The sequence below is a fragment of the Trachemys scripta genome, chromosome 7 (genome assembly GCF_013100865.1).
Source record: "Trachemys scripta elegans isolate TJP31775 chromosome 7, CAS_Tse_1.0, whole genome shotgun sequence".
In the NCBI taxonomy this organism is placed as follows: Eukaryota; Metazoa; Chordata; order Testudines; family Emydidae; genus Trachemys; species Trachemys scripta.
Genome location: NC_048304.1, coordinates 126,025,961 through 126,050,865, shown reverse-complemented (window position 1 = coordinate 126,050,865; position 24,905 = coordinate 126,025,961). Strand labels below are relative to the sequence as shown.

Genomic DNA, 24,905 nt, shown 5'->3' with positions numbered 1-24,905 from the left:
GGGGGGGGGGGGGGGGGGGGGGGTGGGGTTCTTGGGGTGTGTGGTTGTGGTGGTGCGGGGAGGCCTGGGGTGTGCGGTTCTCGGGGTGTGTAGTTGTGGTGAGGGGGGCAGGGGTGTGTGGTCCTCGGGGTGTGTAGTTGTGGTGAGGGGGGCAGGGGTGTGTGGTTCTCGGGGTGTGTAGTTGTGGTGAGGGGGGCAGGGGTGTGTGGTTCTCGGGGTGTGTAGTTGTGGGGGGGGCTGGGGTGTGTGGTTGTGGTGCGGGGAGGCCTGGGGTGTGCAGTTGTGGTGGTGGGGGCTGGGGTGTGTGGTTGTGGTGGTGCGGGGAGGCCTGGGGTGTGCGGTTCTCGGGGTGTGTAGTTGTGGTGAGGGGGGCAGGGGTGTGTGGTTCTCGGGGTGTGTAGTTGTGGGGGGGGGGCTGGGGTGTGTGGTTGTGGTAGTGCGGCAGGCAGGGGTGTGCGGTTCGGGGCTGTGTGTAGGGGGTGGCGGGCTCGGACGATACTTTCTGGATCCCGGGTAAAACCCGCTTTCTGGTAGGCGCCTGTTTACACCCCCCGCCCCCCAGTAACGCTCCCAGACACTCGCCCTTCGGCCGGGCCTGTTCGGCCTCGGTCCCCTTGGCGTGTGAAAGCAGCGCGCTGCCCCGGCTGCCCTCCGGGCTGGGAGAGTCACGCCGCCCCGGCAGCCCGTGTGCTCCTCTCGGGGCCCCGAGCCCGGAGGTTCAGTGCCCAGGCGTCCCCGTGCGGCCTGGCGCCCATCGGGGTGGTGTCGGGGCGCAGCGTTCAAGTTGTCCGGGACCGGAGGCAGCGGCGCCCGCCCGGCCCCGCCGAAGCTGCTGGCGCTGGGGTGTCGGGGCTCGGCAGACGCAGCCGAAAGAGCCCCGGGCAGGGCAGGAGCGTCCGGCTGTGCCCGCGGGAGTTCATCCGGCGGCTCCGGTCGCTTGGCTCTGTTCCTGCTGATTCCCCGTGGAGCGGCCGGAGGATGCGGTTCCCTCCCCCCGCAGACCGGAGCCCAGAGAGGCAGATTCAGCCCTGAGCATCCGTCCCCGCGCCGGTCTGCAGCCCGGACACTGCCCTCGCCAGTCTCCGGTTCCCCGCACCCCGGGGGGCTGTTCCCGGCACTGGGGGGCGGTTCGGGCGCTGGTTCCGTCGGGCTCACACCCATCCAGCGGTCTCTCGACGCCGCGACTCTTAGCCTCTGCTCCTCCTCACCGCCACCAAACTACACCCGCGTCGGGCTCCCGCGGTGCTACCCCGGCTGCGGGCAGCCGCCGCCCCTGGCCCCCGGCCCCGCGATGCCTTCCCGGCTCCCCTGGCCGGGCCGGGCCGGGGTCGCTCTGCACGCAGCGAGGGCGAATCTCATGCTCTGGTTTTAGAGAGCGGGTCAAAACCGTCATGAGCAACGGGGCAAATCTCTCCGTCCTGGTCTCTTCGCCGTGTCCTGCCTGTAGCTTGCCAGCCATGGAGCCGGTTGCAAAAAATCAGTTTTTTTTTTTTTTTTTTTTTTTTGCCAAAGAAAGCAGAAAAAAAAAATCCAGTTCGATTTTCTGCTAAGTCTCCCGGCCTCCATTTTTCACCCGGCTCTGCCGTTTCCTTCCCACATTTCTAACATTTCTGGCCTCTTCGCCTTATTTCTCTCCCCGCGCTGGCGTTCACACGCCTCCCAATTTCACATCCTCTGCCAGCGAAATGAGTGTGCTGTTTACTCCACTTCCAGATAATTAATGAAAATGTTAAATGAGACCAGACTCAACACTGCTAGGCACCTTCGCCAGCCCCATCCCTTGCTGTTTATTATTTCCTTTTGTTTAGCGCTGCGTTTTTCAGTCCGCTTGAGAGTCCCAACCTATTTGAATTTAATTCTGTTTACCGAGATGGTTCTAAGCCATTGGACCAGATTTCTCGCTGGTTTATCTCAATTGTTCCTAGCAGTTATGCCAGAGAAGGATTTAGTGCTGTACTACAATTAAGGTATTAATTAAGCGTTACTACAATTAAGGTATTACATTTATTACATTGACTTCATTCCTTTTATCTACTTTGTAATACAGCACTAAAAACAGTCACATTCGTCTGGCATGATTTGTTTTCTATAAAGGCAGGCTGCTTACTGACCTTGGTTCACTTATTCTTCAGATTTTTACATATTTCCCTCACCCCACCCCCACTACATTTTCCATTCTTTAACTGGTGTGAAGCTAGCACTGAGAGGTAATTGTAGGGTTACTTTTGTTTCCTTTTTTAAAAGGTCGGATGTTTGTCTTTTTCTCTCTTCCCCCAACCCTTTGGTTCCTCCCCAATTGTATGTGACTTTTATAAATAATCATCAGTGTTTTGGGATGTTAGCCAATTCCACGTGTTGCCTGTATGTCGCCTAGGTTCAAATCTTACCTGCTTTTGGGCCAGATCTTGCAGCCCTTCCTCATGTGAGAAACCCTATTAATGCCAATGAAATCACTCACTCTAGCAAGGGTGTGTGTGTTCCACTCTATGCATCCGAAGAAGTGGGCAGTAGCCCACGAAAGCTTATGCTGAAATAAATTTGTTAGTCTCTAAGGTGCCACAAGTACTCCTGTTCTTCTAGCAAGAGTGGCCAGATAAAGTTTTATTAATAATAGTTGTTTTTAAAGGGTTTTAAAATTTTTCAATTGTCCACATTTATTTATTTTTCCTCATTAAAAACAGATAATAAAAAGCATTTCAGTACCTTAAAATTTAAAATAAAAATAAAAATGACAAATTGCAGCACTTTGCTTTTGTATTAGTGGTTCTGGCTTTTTCTTTAGAATTTTTTTCTCCCTTGAAATATTTGTATAAGCATTTTTCCTTCCCTTTGGACAGCATTAATTCAGGCAAAGAAACTTCAGGAAACTGTAGTGGCAAAGCTCTATCCTGCTTTATTTAATTAAGAAAGCGGAATATAACGACTACAAATAGGAAAAAAAAGTAACAATATTTTTGTCATTTTTTTAAAATATCCCTTTTCTAGCTGTGACTTAAAAGAGCCAGGAGCTGAAGATTTAGGAAGCCAATTAATGTAGAAAGACGGATCCCAGTGGTAGATCAGTAGCAAAGACAATAATTTGCAGAGCGCTAGTCAAACAGTGAAGCACTGAATGGAAAAAGCAGACATATTTGCCAGTTTTTTCCCTCTCTCTCTCTATGCCTGATCTGATTTGCACTCAGATCAACAGGCTTGTATTCTGCTCCATACAGGCAGGTGGGTCATTCTGGGTATTTCTTTTATCTCGGTGTTTCACTAGATAAACCAGTCCTGATCTTGTGCTACCCTAACAAATCTCAAGGGAAGAGTTTGTCTTAATCTCAGTCCGTGGAGGTGCAGATTGTAGAAAAAATGCTGGCCCAGCCAGCTGTAGTCAAACATCTCTGGGAGAAACGAACTGTACGGCATAAACTGTGGATGGTTCATACAAAACATTTGTAGAAATAAATGTTGCAGTTTCAGCCCAAAGGTCAATATTTCAACAACTTGCGGCAGAGAACTTCCACTTATTAAATGTCTTCACTAGGGGTTTTCATGACGGAATGACTGAAGGCTTTTGTTTCTTCAGTTTTCCTCATGGCAATAAAGTTGAAATGTAGCAGCCTTTCAAAATGAAGTTTCTCATAGAAGTTGTAACCACAGGTCTTAACTTTTCATCACTTAAATGTGGAACAGAACCATTGCAAATGTGGGTGAGGGAAGGAGGGGACACATGTGGTGTCTATCAGAGATCAGTGTAAATCAGAAAGGTGTGCTAAGGGGGATTTCCTGCCTAGAAGCAAAACTTTCTTATTTGTTCCTAAGATCTCTGTGTGGAAACTTCATGACCAGAAGCTAGTAACTGTCATTGTATTAGAGAGGATCTTTTTGTGTGGAGGTTGCGCTGAGAGCTTCACTAGAGGAATCCAGTTCTCTGAAATGAAATCCTGCTGCCTCTGCCAAGCTCTACCCCACCTCACCGAGTCCTAGTAGCCATGTTATCTTTCCACAGCATCACTATGCCACTCTTATCAAGAATGCAGGAACTATTTGCATTGTAGTAGCACCTAGAGGCTGCCCTCCGAATCAGGGCCCCATTGTGCTAGGCACTGAACAAACACATAAGAAGAGATGTCCTGTACCCTGAGGAGCTAAATAAACAACATAGACAAAAGGTATAAGTCTGGGAGGCAGCCCGTGATCAGAGCAATCAGAGAGCGTGCTGGCAAGTGTCATGTTAGTTACCTCTTTTTTTCTAAGTTATCTGTGTTTGTCCATTTTTCTCTGTATGTGCTTTTGTGTGTTTTAAAATCTATTATTGGCCTGGGGTGGGGTGACGTGAAAAGGTTGGAGAGGATGAGTTAATAGGAACAAGGTATTAGGAAAGAGGGACTTGTGATGCTACAGCTGTTAAGGCCATGTCAGCCTCTTTGCCTTAAGCCCCTTGTGACAGCGATGTCCCAAGAGAAGAGCCAGGACCTGCCCCGGGGACTCAGCTAGGCTGAGGCTGCCTGGCGTTCTTGGTATTGTGGTGAGTGCTGGCTCAGCTGCTGCGCTTCCCTTTCTTTTGCAGAGGGGACACGTGGCCATGCCTGGAACATATCAAACAGCGTTTCAGTTAAATGCCTAGAAGGTCATTTCAGGGCTTGGGGTTCTTGGATCCGGGCTGAATCCAAGAGGAGTGGGGAGAGTTCCTCCCACAGGGGGTCTGAGTGTAAGTGGGACAAGATGTTTATGAGGGTTTTTGCCCCTGGACATAGGGTTAAATTCATGTGGCATTAATTTAGATGGAGAGCTCCTAGAGGCAGGGACTGTCTTTCTGCATGGGGTTTGTACAGCACCTAGCACCATGGTGCCCCCATCCTGCTTGGGGCTCTAGGCACTACCCTAATAGAAGGGATAAATATTCCCTCCATTGGGTGGGTCATTTTCCCCCAGGGATCTAGGAGTGTCTCTGTGTCTGTCCTGTGTTTTATCACACTCACAGGTGTTCTAGTATCAGAGGGGTAGTCGTGTTAGTCTGAATCTGTAAAAAGCAACAGAGGGTCCTGTGGCACCTTTGAGACTAACAGAAGTATTGGGAGCATAAGCTTTCATGGGTGAGAACCTCACTTCTTCAGTGCATCTTACCCACGAAAGCTTATGCTCCCAATACTTCTGTTACTCTTAAAGGTGCCACAGGACCCTCTGTTGCTTTTTACAGGTGTTCTAGGCATTTCACAGAGAACTAGATAGGATCCTGCCCCAAGCAGCCTGCAATGCAAGGGAGGAAATAACATTCCAGAGGTGGGGGAGTGGTGCCTTCAGCATGTCTGGGCTTTGGGTTCAGAGCTTCGTGTTTTGTTTTAATTAAGGGCAGACACGCTCCTGTTTGTAGCCAGCACGGAAGGAGAGTTCTTAGCAGTAACTTGAAGGAGTTGAGGGTGGAGACTTCACAGGTAGATTTTGGTGGTTGTTCCTGGTAGCCAGGGCAGCAAGGCAGGTGAAAAGGTAGCCAGGGAGGGGACTAGATTAATGCAGGGGCTTTAGGGGTTGCAGCCGAGGGCCTTGGATTTTGAGAGCCCCCACCCCAAACATGTATAGTTTGTTGCATGGCTCTTCAATTGGCTTGGGGGGGCTGGGCCAGCTGCTCTGCCATGCCACCTGAGAGAAGCAGCCAATCACAGCTGCCCAGGAAGCAGGGAGCTCTGTCTGTTCTCACAGGAAGGGAGGGGCTGGGGGAGAAGAAAGAGCTCTGCAGCTCCCCCTCTCCGTAACACCCCACCTGGGAAGGAGGAGGGAGTGAAGAGCCCCAGGAGCTGCCCCCCGACCTGGAAGGGTCTGGGGGAGCCCTGCTGCAGTTGCTCCCCCCCCCCCCAGCCTGGGAGGATGGGTGGTGAAGGAACCCAGCGGGAGTGGAGGTCAGCCGGGGGGCACAGCTGATGGGGGGGATAGGGATTGGGCAGATGTGGGGGGCTGAGGGGGCAGAACTGATGGGGGCTGGGCAGATGGTCTCCATTTGCCTTCTGTTTACCATCATGCCATTTATTTAATTTAAGAATTTTTTCCATTTACATTTAAACCCCTTGGGGCTAGATGGTGTTGATACATTTCCACTTATAGTGCTACACTTTTAATCAGGCACTTAATCCGAAGTTTATGCAACATAAGGGGATCAGTAATTGATGGGCTTTCATGAGTTAGTTTGAATGCTCATTGCACAGTACTTTTCTGGAAAAAAAAAAAAAGACAGAGTGAGCGATTGTCAAAATTTCAGGCATTAAGAAAGAGAAATGAGATGTCCATTTCTTTGAGTTTAACTTCTAACTTTAATTTCAAATTTTTAAGACTTAATATTAATAATGTACTGTTTTAATAGCATTTCGGTGTATTTGTATTATTATTTATTTGCAAGATTTCATTGGAATATTGTCTATCAGCACACTTAACCTTTGATTTTTAAGATTCAGAAATATGGTCTGGCACACCACACTTGCAAGTTTGCCACCCCAGGCTGCTGGAGAGAACAAACAGCCTCAGAACCCTTTGGCCCTAGAGAGAGCCCTTTGGCCCACCAGAAAATGTAATTGAATACCACTGCTGTAGGTAATTAAAGCCATAGCGTTACTGTTTTTATTACTACCAGTTATGTGCTGAAATTAAAAATAGTTTTGTTTGTTTTAACTGCCATTCAGTTTTAGAGTTGGTGCATCACATTTAAAAACCGAACTGTAATAACCAAGGTAATTTTAACAGCATAGTGTTTGACATCAGCATGGGTGGTAGTAAAACAGTAAAAAGAAGGATCTGAATAGGCACAGAGGTCTCTCCAGAACTATAATAGCCCTGTCCCTCATCAAACTTAATTTGGGCCCAGTGGAACCGGCCCAGTCCTTGTTGGAGTAGTGTGGGGCTTAGGCAGGAGAAGCAGGGTGTTCAGATCAGGTACTGTAGTCCTCGGTCCTTGTATGTTTCTTTTCTCTCTTGCCTGGAAAGTGGTCACCTGAGGGACTTGCTTCTAGACTCCCCTGCCCCCCTACTGTGTGGTTAGGGACAAGCAGACTGAACAGACCGGCTTGGCCACTCCAGCCAGTAAGGAGTGGATTACTAAATGGAGTCCCTGCAGGATTATGTATGGGAAGCTGTCACAGATCCAGCTCTACCCCCAGCTTTGGAACAGACTCTTGGAGGAACTTCAGCATTCTGGCCGCAAGGGGTCTCGCTCTTTCTTCGGGCAGGCCACGCAGCCTCATCGCTTCCTGAGACTCTACTTCTGGGCCTTCAGCACTCCTGGCTCACACCGTGAGCTCCGTTCAGCGAGTCCCGCAGAGACCTGTACGTTCTTCAGCAACTAATAATGCACCTCACCCAGCCTTTACTGGACCACTCAAGCAGCATCTTCAGAACGGTTGGGTTTATTGGCCAGCTGGAAGACAGCATAGGAAGTCCCTTTGGGAGCTGAAGGTTACAGCATAATCTATTCTGGTTAGCCCAGAGCCCAGCCAAGCTGGAGTGAACTCTCTCTCTGACTTCGTTCCCTAATCAGGTCCCAGGTGAGAGAGCTCCCAGGCTTCTTCCAGAGCTCACACTTATCCCCTCACACCTTCCAGTCTTTGTTTTTGAGCTAGAGTCTGCTCAACTTCCTACTGCGAGTGTCAATCCATGAATCACTTGCCTTGGAGCCTGCATTGTCTCTGGGGGACCCCTTGCTGATCTGAACCAGTACCTTAATCACTGTTCATTCCACCTAGACAGGGAGGGTGATGCACAGACATATGCCTCTTAGCCTACGTCTACATAACCACACATTGCTCATTGGTGTGAATATCTCCCCCCCCCCCTGAGCGACATAAGTTACACCGGCATAAGCGCGAGTGTGCACAGCACTATGGCGGCAGGAGAGCTTCGCCTGCCCACATTGCTTCTGCTGCTTGCGGAGGTGGTTTTATTATGCCAGCTCTCGCCTGTCTTCACTGCAGCAGTGCCGCTGCAGTGCTGTACGTGTAGACATGGCTTTAGCCTGCCCTGAGAGCAAACTAATTTATTTTCCTCCCATTGGCTAGCAATGCAAAATGTAGGGGGAAACTGAGGCACACAAGCATTGAAATATTACGGAACATTCCCACTTTGTCACAGAACCATCACTGCTCAGGGTTCGGTCTTCGCAGCATTGCAGCTGAACAATACATTGTGGTTCTGGTTTCTTCTCCAGGCACCTGCGGTGCACATTCACTTTCCTTTCAGCATGTCCCTGCGTCGGTCTCTGCTGCTGCCGTTGTGACTCAACATTGGACTTTTCCTCTTAGGAATCCAGGAACAGTCACCTCTACCCCCAGCTAACTGTGAGGGGAGCGCTTCCCCTGTGGGCTTCCTGGCTGCACCCCGAGAGTTTGCTTGGCAGTGAAACATGGTGCAGCGTCTCAGCCTGGGGAGCATTATTTGTTTTTATATCTGAGAAAATCTGTTGCAGTTTCAGAGTTAATGGACCAGGGACTGTCTGTTGGGGCTAATGTAACTGGGAAACAGCCCTTAAGATGTACATAGAGCCCATTACATTTTATGGTGGACTAATCAGTGCTTATTTATAAAACACTGAAGGAAAGGCACCTGAGCGGTGAAGGAGATGATTAACAGAAAGGAGCTTTCATTCCTTGGGGTGGATCCAGGCCAACTTGCTGCCATCCTGGCATTGTTCAGTGTTTAAAAATGGGCTTTTGTGCCCCTGAAACACCCTGAATTGACAGGCCTGGTGCCTGGAGCCCTCTCTCCATAGGACAGGGGCACGCCCTCCAGAGCCATTGGAACCTTTGCCATTGTGCTGGAAGGACTCACCCCTAGAAGTGAGAGGGAAGTTCAGGCCTGGTGCTCCTCCTGTTTGCAACACATCGGCTGAAACTGCCCAAGGAAGTGGTGAATTTTGTGACATGTACGTTTTGCTGGGAATTGAGGCCACCAGCTTATTTCCCAGAGACTCCAAATGGCCATCAGCTGGGCATGACCCCTGAGGATTGACCTGGCGTTAGTTTCGAACCAGTAATTGAGCTGGTTAAAAATGTAGCCAAAAACAAAATTTCAACCGCAAAACAGAAACACATTTTTAGAAAGTTTTTGCAGTTTTTGCTTCCCTTGTTTCCTGACTAGCTTCAATCAGGAACCTAAAGATGAAGAGATTTGTAGCTCATTACACCCCGGAGTAACCTAGTTTACCAGGTATTACCGGCTAAAGACTGAGTACTGAACAGTGTGATGTGAGTTGAAGATTTCAGTACAGTTCCTCCTGGGTAGATCCCTACCCTACAGCACACACTGTTTGGGCAGGAGAGCCAGTGGAGATCTGAATTGCCAGCCATTTCAAATGAGGTTGAATTTGCTGTCAGTTTGTCTCTCAATCTGAATGCTCTGCAAAGGGAAATATTGAGTCACAGGTGCTCACCTACCATGAAGATGGGAAGGGTATGAAAGTCTAAAGAGGGAGAGATTGCGTAAAATATTTTGTGTGAAATTTGCCCATAAACCGAGGAGCTAATTGCACTGGCTTGTTCAGATATTAAGCAGCAAGCACTTTGCAGGCTTTCCCTTAAGATACCTGCCTCTGAATCTTAACCAGAAACAACACCAGCTGTTTCAGGCGTGGACCTCTCCTGAGTAGAATGTGCTAATTGCAACAAGTTGTGTGGTGCCTGTGCATTGCAGAGTCATGCTCTCCAGAGGCTGGGACCGAGCAGCAAATTCATTTGCACATGTGAGTTAATGAGTTCCCAGGTGCATCCCATATCAGCTCCATAACACAAAACGCAAACACAATGCTGTGTCCTAGCCCCAGCCTGTCCCCTTTGAAGTGCCAGCATTCCAGGAAATGATGCCCAAGCACCCCCCAAAAGGAGCTGTGGGAGCAGACAGCCGCAGAGAGATTTCAAGTGAACTTGAGTTCAGGTCCCAACTGAGCTGTGTGTTAAGTGAGGACAGCAGCTAAACCTGAAATGTTTGTACTGGGTAGTATTGTTTTCAGGCTGTTGTGTTTTTATAGCATGAATGAGGCCCATAGGTACTGAGCTGAAGCAGACTCTACAATAGTCAGTGTCCTCAGGGTTTTGGTTTTGTTTGTGTGGGGGGTTAAAGTGACATTTTCTGTCCTTCTCACTTAAGGGTCAGATCTGGATACCCTTACTTCGTATGTGGTGCAGTTCAGTGGGGTGACACACGTGACTGCTCACCAGTGAGAATAAGGGGGTCTGGCTCTGGACGACCTGAGCAGCCCTTTTCTTCGCTAGCCCATCCCCTGCCTGTGTCTGGGGAGGTGGGGTGTTACTGTGTCTACCTCTCTGGCCCTTGGATTTGAGCCCCTCCCAGCTAGTTAATCGTAGCAGTAACCATCTCTCGCCTTTCTCCGCCTGTAGGAGCAATACCTTGATTCGTGTTTTCCTTGCCCGCACAGTGGGACACCGCACTCCTGGGGTTAAGTGTGGGGAAAATAACAATCCCGCTCTTAGGTATAGATGTTCCTGTGGCCTCAGGTGGGAAGTGACTGACAATTCCTGCCCTTTGGATGCTCAGCCGCCTGAGCGAAAGGACTTTGATAGGAAAAAAAAGTGCCCACCCATCACCCTGGGTTTCTGAGTATTTGACCCACACACACAACCCAAACCCAAAGCAACTTGTACTTTGAGCTGCTGTTGTAACTTCAGACAGCTTCTCCCTGTTGCAGCTGTGACAGCCACTTACCTTCTCCGATGTGCCTCTGCAAGCCTGTCTGGAAGGGTAACAAATCTGGGCTCCGGGTAGGGTTGCCATCAGAACTGAGTAGGGACTGTCCTGCCTTCCAGAGCTTTGGCATAGCCAAAACTCTGCTTTTCAGTGGTGGGGAAGGTACCCTTCCCTACAAAATACCCTTTAACATAGAGGAAGATGCCCTGAGCTGCAAGCTCTAATCCAGTGTTTCTCAAACGTGGCCCCTGTGGTTGCATGCAGCCACCAGCGGCTTTTCTTGCGGCCACAGCCTCCTGGGTGGTGATTGGGCGGGGGGGGACTGGGGAGAGAAGCAGCGATCTTTCCCTTGGGGCCTCCAGCAGGGATTGTGGAGACACAAACACTGGAGGAGCAAGCAACCAGTGAGTTCCCCACCTTCCCCACGGTGGTGGGGCCAGGCTCCCGCCCTAGGGTGGTGGGTGGCAGGCTCCAGCCATAGGGCTTCGGGCTCTGGGGTCTGTCTCCGGGCTCAGGGCTTCGAGCTCTATCCCCTAGCTGCACAGCGGTGGGCTCCAGCCCCTGTCCTTGTGACAGTGGGCTCTGGCCCCCGCTGCCATCCCTCGGCCCCCATCCATTCCTCCTATCACCCCGGCCCCGCTGCCTCCCTACCCACCTCACCCTTCAGGGCTTAGTTTGTACCCTGGCATGCCAGGGCTGAGTAAGTCTGCTGTGAAAATTGATATTTGTATGTTTGTTAGTATCACTTTTCACAGCAGAGTAAGGCTGTGTCTACACTAGCACTTTTGTCAGTCAGGGCTGTGAACAAACGTTTCACAGACAGATGCGTGGACATCGGTATGTCGGCGGGAGACGCTCTCCTGCCAGCATAGCCCCTGCCGCTCTCCTGCCAGCATAGCCCCTGCCGCTCTCCTGCCAGCATAGCCCCTGCTGCTCTCCTGCCAGCATAGCCACTGCCGCTCGTTAGGGATGGGTTAATTATGCCGACGAGAGCAGCTACATGGGAGACCTTGCAGCACACAGTGAGGTCTGTAGGAGCTAGCTGGGAGGCTGTGAAAAGTGATATTAACATACAAGTATCACCTCTCACAGCAGCAACTTACTAGCCAGCAAGACTTTAATAAAAAAAAAAAGGGCAACCAAAAAAGCAAAAGAAAAAACAATACGAAAGACAAGAACGTGCAAAGCACCTTATTTGTGTTTCTCGTCTGTTTAGGTCCAGTAAAGAACAGAAACAGCTGAACATTATTTTTATTATTGCAACACATACATAACTAAATTACAATGATTTGGACATGTCTATGTGCATAATTATTTGTTTTTCCTTAAGTTTAAGTATTTTAGGAAAAAGAACAGGAGGACTTGTGGCACCTTAGAGACTAACACATTTATTAGAGCATAAGCTTTCGTGGACTACAGCCCACTTCTGTTCTTTTTGCGGATACAGACTAACACGGCTGCTACTCTGAAACCTATTTTAGGAAAAATTGTCAGAGCGGCCACCAGCAAGAGTTGGTGGCCACACTCTCAGTCCACCAAAAATTTGTTGTGAGAACCCCTTCTCTAATCCCATCTCTCCCACTAACTGTGGTTAACAATCCTGTGCACTTCACAACTCTTTTGCAGCCTTTCAGAAAGAATACGCCAGGTCTATGTGATTGGCTATTCTGTTTGTAGCTTCTGCTCTTAACGTCTACATCACACTCCTTTCTCGGTGCCAGGAGCAGAACCCCAAAATCTTGATACCCAACATTCTCCTACTCTCTTGCAAAGTGTCTCTCTCCCACCCCTCCGTGGCTGTTCCACATACAGGATAACGGTCTGATTCCAAAACTAGTTACTCTTGTAACTCTGACAAAAGAGATCCGTGCTGAAGGTTTTAAGTTCAAATCCTGCTGATGATCCATGCAGGGAAAAAACAGTATGCGCTTGATCGTGTAACTAAAGACTGTATGGTAATGCATACTCACAGGGGGATAGAACTAAGGTTGTACAGTCAATCTTCATTCTAGAATTTTCTAACAAATGTCTTTCACCAGCACAAAATCCACACATGATTTTTTTTAAAGATGAAATTTATGGTTGTATGCAAATCATTAGAAAATAGGCAAGTTAGATTATTCACATAAAATCTTCTGCGTCAGAACGTAGGTGTCCTGAATGTTTGGTTCTGAAAGGCAGCATTTAATATTCATGAGCCTGGCCCCCCCAAATCATGAGATTTTTTAAAAAGTACTAAGCTTTGTGCTCTTTTTATTTGCCTTAGAGAGCAATCGCTTCACATTCTCCACAACCCTGAAGGCTAGAAACTTATTTTTAAAATAAAATGCAAATAGAGATTCTCTTGCCATCTTTTGACTCCAGCAGTGGGACTTTAAGAAAAGCACCAAATATTGCCAGACTTGTGATAAATTCTTGAGTAGTCACAACACCAAAGTGTCAGCACCTTTGGAGGAGAGAGTTTCACAGTTAGGGATACCCTGGGGCGAGAATGCCCCGCTAGCAGCCTCTTCTTGTTTGAACTGAGGTATAGCTGGCATCTCTCTGCTGAATGTAGCTGCAGAGGTATTGCACGGGGTATGGGAGGGAGTATCTCTTGGGCACAATGGCCCCAAACTTTAGGCCTTGATAGAGCAGGCTAAACCCAACACCCTGCACTCCACCTGGAAACCCACAAGTGGAGAGTGCAAGTCACAGAGCACTGGAGACAGGGAGGGCTGCATGTCTCGTCCCATGGTGTCTCCTGGCAGTTGGGCTGGGATCTGTAGGGGCAGATCAGGGAATCTGCGACATGGACTCCTCCTGGTCCTGGGGCTGCGCTGGTGGCAGGGTGACTGGCCTAGTCTTCATGCTTGCCGTGCTGGGCCCAGGGAAGAAGGAGCTGCTGGCTGTCTCACGATGGGGCTGGCGGCAGGAGGGATCATACTGGTGAGGCGGGGAAAGGGCAGGCAGGAAAGGGCAGGCGACAGGGTCAGTGGAAGGAGGGAAGGGGTCATGCTAAGAGGGGTGACTGCTGAGGGTGTGGGACAAAAGTGGAGCAGGTGTAGGGGACTGGGCAGGCATGAGATGGCTAATGGAAAGCAGAGACAGAATGGCGGAGGCTGTTCCATGTCTTCTGTCCCCCCAGTCGGCAATCCCAGGCTCTTCCGGAGATACGCAGGGGCTCTAGTTGCTAGGAACATCAAGCCCGCACTCATCGTTACGTTTGAAAAAGCTATTGCTCCCCTTGCAGAGATTCTGATGAATTCTTCTGGGGGTTTGTGCCGCTGCAGCTGCAGCAGGATGGTCACCCCGCAGCAACTGTGGATCTCCTGAGGCCTTCTTGGTTCTCTGGGATCTGCTGGAGGCCAGGACCTGTCAGGGGAGGCTCTGTGCCTTGGCGCTTACCCTGCAGCACCCTCTTCCTTTCTTGTTCCCAGCGAGCATGGCTGCACTGGCTGACACGCCCCAGGGCCCGAGGAGAGAGGGGGCAGTGCTGCAGACACTGCTTTTCGGTGTGGCTAGGATAGAGCGGTGTGTGAAGAGTCTCCCCTCAGGGTGTGATGTGGGCCATAGAAGTTAGAGATGGGAAAGCCCCATTAGGTCCCTTGGAGACCATGTGCCAGGGCCAGCGCAGGGATGACCCCCATGGTGTAATTTCGGCTTGGCTCAGTGTTCTCTCTGAAACGTCCTGAGCAATTTTGTTCATTAGCAAATGTTGTTTCACTTGTTTCTGTCATGTCCGCACCCACCATCTGTCTAATGGGAGGTGGGGCTGGCGCTGTTTACATACAGGGTGTTACTCACGGTAAGGATGGACTCCTCCTATTTCTTATCTCTAGTTTCTTCAGTTAGAAACTGTCTCATTACAAATATCATCGGAAATTGCTCTGTGACCAGAAAGAATGGTACATCCTGGTTTGTTAGTTATTTACTGGTTGATGAGTGAGACAGCAGAATTTTATGTGGATGTATTTGACCGATGCAAGTGTATACTCTAAAATTCTCTTAGAAAAATTTACTTGTTATATACATCTTTCTATGCAGGAGAGCCTCGGCTTCTGCTCAGAGACTCAAAGAAAGAAGTACACGACACACACAAACTAAAATCTAAATTCACCCAAGTAACACTTGCCTGGTAGCCAGCATAAACTACTTGTGATCATAATTTTATACTAGTGTGTAAACAGTACAGAGCACTTCATAAAATCCTGGACAGATAGATTAGAGAAATTGTTTAAACATTTTTAACTGCGGTGAGCTTTTTTAAAACTAGATATTTTATATATTTCACAACTTGGAATTTACTGGTATGTTTCTCTGGTGCCCAGTCAAGCGTGAGTTTGATCCCTGAAGTAAGTTTTACTTTTCAGTGCCCCATCTTACTCATTTCCATAAACAGGGATGTTCATTTCTAAGTAATATGTTTGTGATGTTCCCCTCTGGTGTTATCCGGACCGGTGATCTGCAAGGTCACTCCAATCCTTGACTCTGGGAGCCAGCCTTACCCTGCTCTGCTGTGAGAACCCCCACTCCTGGGCTGTTCACACACAGCCTTTGGCATGTGAGCTGCTCCTTGGAGTGTGCGACCGAATTACACTAGCCAGTATCTCCGGTCCCAGACACAACCCTAGGAACCTCCATCTTGCAGTGTCCAGTTGTGCCCGCTGGACGCTGCAAGCTTGTATGAGTTTGTCAATTTAACAAAGAAATTGATATGTACCAGACTTGTTATCCCAAGGGGAGTCTGACACGCTTCAAACCAGATGCTTCAGGTAGAATAAACCAACAGATTTATTAACGACAAAGATAGACTTTACGTGATTATAAGTCAAAGCACAACAAGTCGGATTTGGTCAAATGAAATAAAAGCAAAACCCATTCTAAGCTGCTCTTAACACTTTCAGTGCCCTTACAAACTTAGATGCGTCTCACCACAGGCTGGCTGGTTGCCCTTCAGCCAGGCTCTCCCCTTTGATCAGCGCTTCAGTCGCTTGGTGGTGATGTCTGTAGATGGAGGTGGAAGAGAGAGGAAGAGCCTGGCAAACGTCTCTCCCTTTTATCATGTTCTTTCTTCCCTCTTGGCTTTGCCCCCCGCTCAGGGTCAGGTGAGCATTACCTCATCGCAGTCCCAAACTGACCAAGGGAAGGGGGGGTGACTCGAGAGTCCCACAGATCCTTTGTTGCTGCCTAGACCAGTGTCCTTTGTTCCTGTGAGGCTGGGCTGGGTTTGTCCCATCCATGTCCTGATGAGGTGTGAACCGCTCCTCTGCTCCTGGAGAGTTTTGCCTGGGCTGGTTCTAAGCCACAAAGACACATTTTCAGCCTCATAACTATATACATGAAATTACAACCTATAACATCACTATAACAACACTGCTCAGTGCATCACGAGCCTTCCGAAGACACCCGACATGACAAACTTTGCATTGGACACCACACAATCATAAGGATGAACATGGGGGTGCAGGGTGTTCCCCCGAGGTACAGAGTATCACAACATTATACAGTTTTCTTTAAAAATCACGTTGCGAGACTGAAAGTGTATAGCAAGTGTATTGTGGATAATGGTTAATGCAGACACGTGTTATCTGTGAATGTTCTAGTCTTGTAGAGATGCATTGGCCCAGATCCCCAGGTTCAGCCAAGGAATACACAGAACACTTCAAAAACAGCATTTGTACAAGGGTTTCTTTCAGCTTCCTTTGTGGTCCCTGATCCAGGGCTGCTTGTGTGCTGGTCTGGCCCCCTCGAGGAAGTTAGAGGAGCCTGAGGGATGTTCTAATTGACAGCAGCTACTAATGACCTCGAGGCCATTCCAGCAGGTGGGATGTGGGGACTCCTGGCCATGCCCCTTTGCTCCTACGCAGGCTGCAGGAAGGATGGTGCAGTAGAAGCTTCTAGCCTGCTCTACACCACCAGCATCCCGTGGTCTGCTAGGCTGGCTGTAGGGCAGAGTGGCTATGTTATTATTTTGTCTGGTTTGGTTTTCGGTTGCAGTGTGCAGGGTGGTCACTCTCTGCGTTAGATCGCTAATCAGAGATAAGAACCTTCCTCACAGATACCTGATCATCTCTCAGCTCCCTAGCATGGTGTAGTCATAGTCTGTATGTTGGTAGCTGCATGGTGCTAGAATTCCTCCCTGAGAAGTAATTCTCTGTGGGGTGTGTGGGGTGCAGAGGCCCTGCCCAGGGGCGAGGGAGCAGGGAGGCTATTTGTTGAGCAGTGATACTGCATCACTCAGTGCAGGGAGTGCAGCATAGGCCAGGCATATGGGGAATATGGCCGGAATCAGCTAGCAGGAGTTACCATCTCATGAGGGACATGACTCACTCTTGGTGGAACTGAGCTAGGAACCAGGACCACCTTGGGGCGAGGAGACATACTGCCTGTGGGGAGCCCCTCTTGCTTTATTTGGCACTCTGGCCACAGTGCACCTTTGGATTCCCCCTTCATTTGTGTGACCCCCCAATCCCACGGATAGTTTTGTCCTGTAATCAGCCGCAGCTCACCTGACCTGCCACACGGGTGTGCTCCCTTCATACTGCATTTGTGCTGCTGTTACATGAGTGATTGTACTGTATCGAGTACACAAAGCACCGCGTGAGCTGTACCACCAAATGCAGTTGGTACCTGCCAGTCCCAGTGCTGGGGACTGCCCATGGGGACTGGTGAAAGAGAACCAGCTTCAAAGTGAATTGTTTTGTTTTGATATAAAAAGTCTAAGACACTTCAAGTGACTTTCTTTGCAGGGAGGCAGGGTAGGTGAGATACTATCTTTTATTGGCCCAACTTCTGCTGGTGAGAGAGACGAGCTTTCAAGCCACACTGGGACAAGCTGGGTTTTTTAAGTGAAGCAAAGTGACTGTCCAGTGCAGGCTGCCCACTGACTGGGCACTGAGCGTGTCAGCCTCCCACCCCCCACCACGAGCCTGTGCATCCCGAGGGGCTGCTCCCCGACGGGCTCCTATGATCATGGTCTGATTTCGCTAACTCTTATGCATTTGGTCTAATATAAATCAAGTCCTTTAGCGTGTGCTAAATGCAAAACCCCATGTTTGTGCAGGTTCAACGCAGCCTTTTTATCATAAGAAAGGGGCAGAAACGTTAACTGCCCTGCATTTCATGTAGGGTATGTTAGTACCTTGAGCAGCCTCCCTACTCCTTCAAACCCCTACGTTACTGACGTGCTCATTTCCATTCGAACCTGTTTGAAGTGGGCACCGTCGGTCTGAGTTTGTGCAGCGCCCAGCACAGTGGGGTCCAAACCCTGACCGAGTCCGTTAGGTGCTGCTGTCCTAGAAGTAATAAGTAACTCCTCTGTAAAGAGCTACTCCCACGAGGGTGCTGTACTGCTAAGAGAGAGGCATACAGGCAAGATGGTGAGATCCTGGTGATCACAGAACTTTAACTTTTCATTCTCTGGCCGCTTGGGCTGACCAGCTCTTCCTCCAGACAGTGACCTCTCCAGGCGACTTTGTCCCTGGGAGATGTCATTCCTGGGGAACTCCCAGAAGCGCCTGGAAGAGAAAACAAGCAACTTCTTTGAAAAGCAAGGTGTAGACAAACTAGTGGACAGGGCAGCCGCCAGGTGATCAGAAGAGGCAAGGAGAGAGCCCCAGGAGGACCCCCTGCTCAGTCTCTGCAGGCCATGGTGGGTTTTAGAGCTTTGCCACCTACAGAACGGAGGTGGATGACTGGTGCCTATAGTACAATGGCCACTGGTCTCAGCCCTGCCTGTGCAAAGCGCTGCCTGCCAAAACCAAAGAGGGGCTCAGCGAGGCGGAGGAATCGCCCCAGCCCTGGAAGGACGTGCTCTCACCTGTGCTGGCAGAGTGCGGACAGGCCCCGGGTGGATTGAGCGAGTGGTCAACGGGGGCAGCGTGGTGAATGCGCAGCTGCTCTTCCAGCACCGGATGGGGGGGGAGGGGGTGGAAGGTTGTGTGGCTGGTGGGCAGAAGGCAGTTGTGGGGCCACAGTGCTCTGGGTTGGGGCTGGGTGGGGGCTGGGGTCAGATAGGAGGGCTACAGGGGAAAGTGTTGGGCTCTAGGGGGAGTGTGGGGGTAGAAGGCATTAGGGGAATGGGGCTCACAGGCAGGGAATGGGGGTTTCTGAGTGGAGGGAGGGGATGGGGCAGTTGAGGGAGGGGATCACAAGCAGGGAGTGGGGGGTCCCTATGAGGAGTTAAGGGGTAGGAGACAGTTGGGGGTGGGGCTCACAGGTAGGGGGTGGGGGTTTCCTGGGGAGTGTGGGAGTCACAGGCAGTGGGAGGGGATTCCCTGTGTGGAGTTTAGGGGTTGGAGACAGTTGGGGGTGGGGGGGTCACAGGCAGGGGGTGGGGTCCCTGGGGGATCATGGGGGCCACAGGCAGGGTCCCTGTGAAGAGTTAGGGAGCAGGAGACAGTTGGGGGGGTCACTGCAGCAGGGGTCTGGGGCCCTTGGGGAAGGATGCAGGCTGATAGTGGAGGAGTCTTCGTGCCTGGCAACTCCGGTGTCTACGGTGCTTGCCTGGCCATGGCGCACAGCCCACTACCAGGCTCTACGTCAGGACCAGAGCTGCTACTTGGCTCTCCAGAGTTTCCTCCATGGGGCCGTGTTGCTCAGGAACCCTGGAGGAGCAATTCCAATCCACCATCTCCAGAGCTGATCCCTGCCCCCGGCAGGCAAAGCCTCACGAGGGGCACCTGACCCTGTGATAACGGAGATCCTCTGTGTCTCCTTCAAGCAAGAAAAGCTGCCAGGGACCTGGGAGCGTGCAGGCGTCCTGCAAGCCCTGAGGGAGCTGATGTGCTGTCCAACTCTGCATCCTCTCTGTGCCCAGGAAGCGTAGAGAGCAGCTGGTACAAGAGGAAGTGGGGACGCATCTTCACTGACGGAAAGTGAACTAGAGCTCTGTCAAGAGATGGCACCTCCTAGCACCATGCCACTGCCGGGGACTCAGTGCTGATTTGGAGGGAAGATGGCCCCTTACATGAATAACCAGCACCACTTCCTTCAGCACCCCGGTGTCCCTTGTCGATCTCCATCCAAGCACTAATGTGAGCTCCATCCTGCTTAGCGTGGGAGATTGGGTGGTCAGAGGACAAGATGGCTTGGGTGCAGAGCACGGCAGGCCTGGGGCCCCAGAGAGGTCTCTGCACAGCTGGGTTTGCCTCCTGATATTGGCGGGGGGCCGAGAGCTGCACAGTGCTGGGCTCACAGTTGAACTCGAGCTGGAGAACATCAACAGGTTAGACTAGTTCTTCCGAATAGGGGTTGAGGAGCAATCGGCTCCTGCAGGAAGGGACTACAGGGGGAGCAGAGGGTGGGGGTAAAACTCTGAGGTTCCCCACATTGTGTAATTGGGGCAAAGTTTGCACTTCTGTGGCGTGAGCCACAGGAAACCCGATAGATCCCCAAAGTATCAGGACCCCCTTCCCGCCTTAATTCCTGACACAGAGGTGGGGCACTGAAGGGCCAAGGTGTGCCCCCAGCCAGCCCACTCCCTGCACTCTGATCCCACCCCTGGATGGCTCGCCACAGGGTCCTGGAACAGGATGGAATGGGGCTGCAAAGGCAGCCACCCGCCATCCTTGCTCTTCTGCACTTGGACAGGGAAGATCAGGGCAGCTCTCAGGGGCACAACTGGGCCAAATGTCAATCAGATGGATTCCAAAGCTGCACGGTTACCCGTCCAAGGCCTGCAGTCAGGCCCGTTACAAAATGGGATGGCTACAGGCTGGGCAGAGTCTGCATGTAATGACCCTACCGGAAACAATAGGGCACTAAGCAAACAAGGGTATATAGCCCTGCCAGATAAGGGCCTGCGTGCAGGGGAGGCTCTCAGCTCTGACCACCTGGTGCTTCTGATATGCAATCTGTGAGGCTGTACTGGAATTGCAGAGTAAATAGTAGTAGGGGACACATTCTGCGAGACCAACAAGTGGATCAGAACACAAACACGCTCTTTGGGGTCCAAAGGTGCCACCCCATAGGGGTTTATTTTTGGAAAGGAATGTGCAGCTGATAAGATAAAAAATAGACTGAGTAAAACACAGCCTCTGTAACACTGCGAGAATGCTCCCGCTTCCCTTGCGTATTGTATCGGCTAGCTAGTTAGGTGGGGTGAACCTGTGGAATCACAGTGTATTATGAATATAGGGGAAGCTACAACTTATTTTTCTCTCCTTTTTCCTTTCTCTTTGCTCTCAAGTCTCCACAGCGGGCAAGTAGTTTTGTGTGGGGCTGTGATGGGAAGGCTATGTCATGATCAACAATATGACCCATACAATACTGATATGGAGAGAAACGAAGTGCTAACCAAGTATCTGCACCGCATTCTTGACGTGGGGGGAGCAAGGATGGGAAGGTGCCACGGGAGCTGTTCCCAGGGTTATAATCCGTACAGATTTAATCCAAGGTTTGAACGTTGCACTAAGGATGAATAGTGCTGGAGCAGAGACTTTGAGCCAAACCCCTCCCTGGTGTATCTGGCGGTATGGGAAAGCAGTGGCCTTACACCAGGGAGGCATTTAGCTCACTGTAGTTATCGCTGGCAAAGAAACCAGAAACAAGGAGACATGATATAAACATTGGAAGACTTTAGACAAAACTTTCCGGTGAAGGAAAGGTAATAATTGTGAGTTAGAGTGATAAACTGCCAGGGGGCCAGCCACTCCACGGGGGTGGGATAGGCTGTTGCATTAGAGAGAGTGGCTTGACATTCTAGTGGGAGATAAGAAGTGAGGTCTGCAGATGATCTAGGGCTTGAGCTGAGAAGGTAAATGGGGTGGATGGGCCCCAGGGGGCTGCCCCTTGGCTTGCATTTTGTGTGATCGGGGAATGTTTATTGCTTGTAGTGTTGGCTGGTTCAGAGTCGAGCATCTGGCTCCTTTGGGTGGAATTGAAAGCTGAGGTTTGTCTGTCTCCCTTTTTCTCTCTCTCCTCTCCCTCTAGACATTGTCCGCAGCGACATTGCCCTGGATAAGCAGAAAGGCTGTAAGATTGCCCAGCACCCAGACATTATGTTGGAACTGCAGCGAGAAAAGGCAGCTCAGATGCATTTGGTTTTGTTAAAGGAGCAGTTCTCAAACACATACAGCAACCTCACGTTAACAGGTAAGGCTGAGAGGTTAGCTCTGGCACCAGGAGCCAGGGCTAGTCCTTTGCTAGCAGGTATTCGAAAGCCAGCTGACACCCCAGTACTGTGCCAACAAGCATCTACCTGGCTTAGGAAAGGCCAGTCTGAGAAATATCTCCTCTCTTTGACTAAAGAAACAGTCAGGTCACAGTGGGCTGACACGGAAGTTTTCCCAAAAACAGGGTTTACAAAACCAAAAGCCAACACAAAAGTTTCCATTAAACGTAAGCATTTTAATGGGAACAACTCAAGAAAAAGGCAAACAAGCAGCATCAATAGTGACACGTAAATTCAATTTGTCAAATTCTTTTTGCTTTGATAAACTCGGGTGTTACAAATAGCACGTATTTAGCTCCAACGAGCTGCAGTCTGGCTCGGAAACCAACATGCCTCTCACTGTAGCCTGACAATGTCTCTTTGGTTGTTCTACCAGCAATGCTGAATGTTTGGGTATATGGGATTTGCTAAATGTGATGGAGGGGCTGTGAAGACTCTTGTAGGTGGCAGCTCCAGGGTGCCTGCTACATGGGGGCCAGGTCGCTATGCAGAATGCAGTGGAAAGTGAAGTGTTGTGGAGATCTCCCTGCTAACCATCCATGTCAGATGGGGCTGCAGCAATTACTAAATTTGGATCTAAACTGCGGCTCATTTTTTTCCCCTCAGAGCATGCACTTTGCATGAACCCAGTAAATATTAAAGAGCAAATATAAAATGATAATGGCCCAGACGGAGCTGAGACAATGCTCTATTCCTGGTAATGTTTGCATTAGCTGGGGAGTAGAACCTCGAGAGACAGACGGGGTTGCCATGTTATGGACACACATTAAAAGTGCTTATGAAGGGCTCAGGTCTCCAGGCAATGACGGGGTAGAGGAGAGGGATCCCAGCAGCCTACAGTGATCTCTCGATCGCCACAGCAGAATAAACCACAGACACTCCAAGAAAGAGCAAGGAATTAATTACAACAAACCAGGGCTGCAGACCCCCCCATTATTGGGGAGGGTGAAGGAGGCCACTCAGCTTCTTGGGATGCTGCAGGCCCCAATGGGGAGGCTGAGGACGGCCCCTGGCTGTGATGGGTATGGCAGACTCCCCAGGGGAGGAGGGGAGAGAGAAGAGAGCTGAGACTGGTGCTGTCTGTGCCCCCTGGTGTATTCCCAGCCTGAACGCCTTCTCCCCCGCAAAAAATAAAATTCCTCCAGAAAAGGTGAGGCGCTGTAAAGAGACCCAGACCACAGAGCCCTCTTTGTCGCCATCTCTCTCTCAGTTCCCAGCCCTGTAACTCGGCCAAACTGCTGGAGCTGGCAGTGAGCCCCTAGAGGCACTGACTGTATTGGAGCTACTAGTGCGCATGGGACCCCACGCAAAGGGGCTGCGGGCATTGGCAGGGAGTTTTGCCCCTAGGGCCTGTGGCACCAAGGCTGTGAAGGTGGCTGAAGCACACATTGTCCCTGAAAGCCCGGCATTGACGTGGGCTTGTCAGAGGCATTTCTCGTTCTCGTAACCTAATCTGCTTGGCTGTTTGTTCCTAGTACAACTGTTGGAATCAACATTGTCAGCTTTTCCCCTGACAACTTGCTTACTTTCCACTAAACACATTTTCTGGAGAGAAGAGGCTCTCCCTCCTTCCCAGGCTGCTTCAAAGCGCTCTCAGGCATTGTTCACATGCTTTCACAGAACCTGCAGAGCAGAGGTGCTGCCTTGGTTATCAGTGCTGCTCGGAGCCTTTCCGTGTGTGTTGATAGGAGAGTTCAGAAGGTTTCGGCTCCAGGTGTCCTGGAGAAGACAGAGTAATTTCATTTGAATACCAGCAGTAAAACTATTTTAATGGCCTTTAACTCCCTTTGAATTTGAGCAGCGCAGCTTCATAATTGTTATGAAGTTTAATCTTTGATTTCATAGACATAGCCTGAGAACACAGACTCCAGACAGCTAAGCATAATATTTAACTGGAGCTAGACTAACGTGTGTAAATATTTCCCTTCTCTGTGATAGATTTTGTCTTTTTGGAGTTGGCCGAGGGGGTCGGACATCTGCTGTAGAGGGACCTTCCTTATCTTCAGAATCAAACACGTAGAATTTGTTTGAGGGGGTTCTTTGCTCTGCACAGCTCTTTGTTAGGGGCTTGGTCACCAAGCAAGATCGAATTGGACACAGGTTGGACTCTGGTAGGGATGGTTAAATGGGCTGGCCCCTAGGTATAGAATATCCAGTGGGTGCCCTCCCTACATAGATTCAATTCCTGGGTGATCTGACTTTGCCTGCCGTCTGTCCATAAACAGAGTTCCATGCAGCCTGCTGTGGATGAAGGTGCCACAGTGGTCCCTTCATTTTCTCCCTCCCTCAAAGAACACTCATGGATGCCTCTCTATTGGGATGGGGAGTGCATCTACATGACCAGACAGCCCAAGGCTCCTGGTCCCTGCAGGAATCCGGGATGCACATCAACCTGCTTGAGCTTTGTGCAGTCCACAAGGCATGCAAGGTATTTCTACCCATTGCCTGGTCCATGCACATTCAGGTCAGGTCAGACGATATGATCTCTGTCTAGTGCATAAACAAGAAAGGAGGAGCGAGATCCACTTCATTCTGCATGGGCCAGCTCTGGAACTGGTGCATCCCACACCAGAGCGCGCTTTCGGCAGTTCACGTTCCAGGGGTAGTGAACTCCCTAGCAGCCAGCCGCTGCAGGTGCTTGCACAGGGATTACAAGGGGGAACTCCACCTGTTGACAGTGCAGCAAATCCTTCACCAAAGGGGTGTCCCATTGTGAGATCTCTTTGGAACCCAGTGGAACAAAAAGTGCCTGACTTATTGCTCCCAGGCTGGCCAGGTCTCCAGTCCAGGGGGATGCCTTCCTGGTGCAGTGGGCAGCTCAGCTCCCCTCCCCTCCTGCCCCGCGTCCTTAGGAAAATCAAGCTTGGCAGGGCCACAGTGAGCCTCAGACCTTCCTTGTGGCTGAGGTAGTTCTGGTTCACCATCGTTCTGCAGCTGGCAGCCTGCCCATGCATCTACCTACAGCTGATCCCAGGCCTGCTATCTCCGAATAAGGGCAAGACAAACCACCCCAGTCCAGCTTCCCAACCTGGCAGCATGGGTTTTGGATGGATATCCAATAGAGAGAGCGCCTGCTCCCAGTATGTTC

The 24,905-nt window shown here is 50.4% G+C and overlaps 1 protein-coding gene across 1 annotated transcript in view; it reads left to right on the top strand.

Annotated features, from left to right (window-relative positions):
* Positions 1-24,905, top strand: part of HPSE2 (heparanase 2 (inactive)) — a 255,716-nt gene that overhangs the window by 2,760 nt on the left and 228,051 nt on the right. Inside the window, exon 3 of the mRNA XM_034776404.1 lies at positions 21,577-21,738. Coding sequence (XP_034632295.1) covers positions 21,577-21,738 — 162 coding nt within the window. The remainder of the gene's footprint in view (positions 1-21,576; positions 21,739-24,905) is intronic.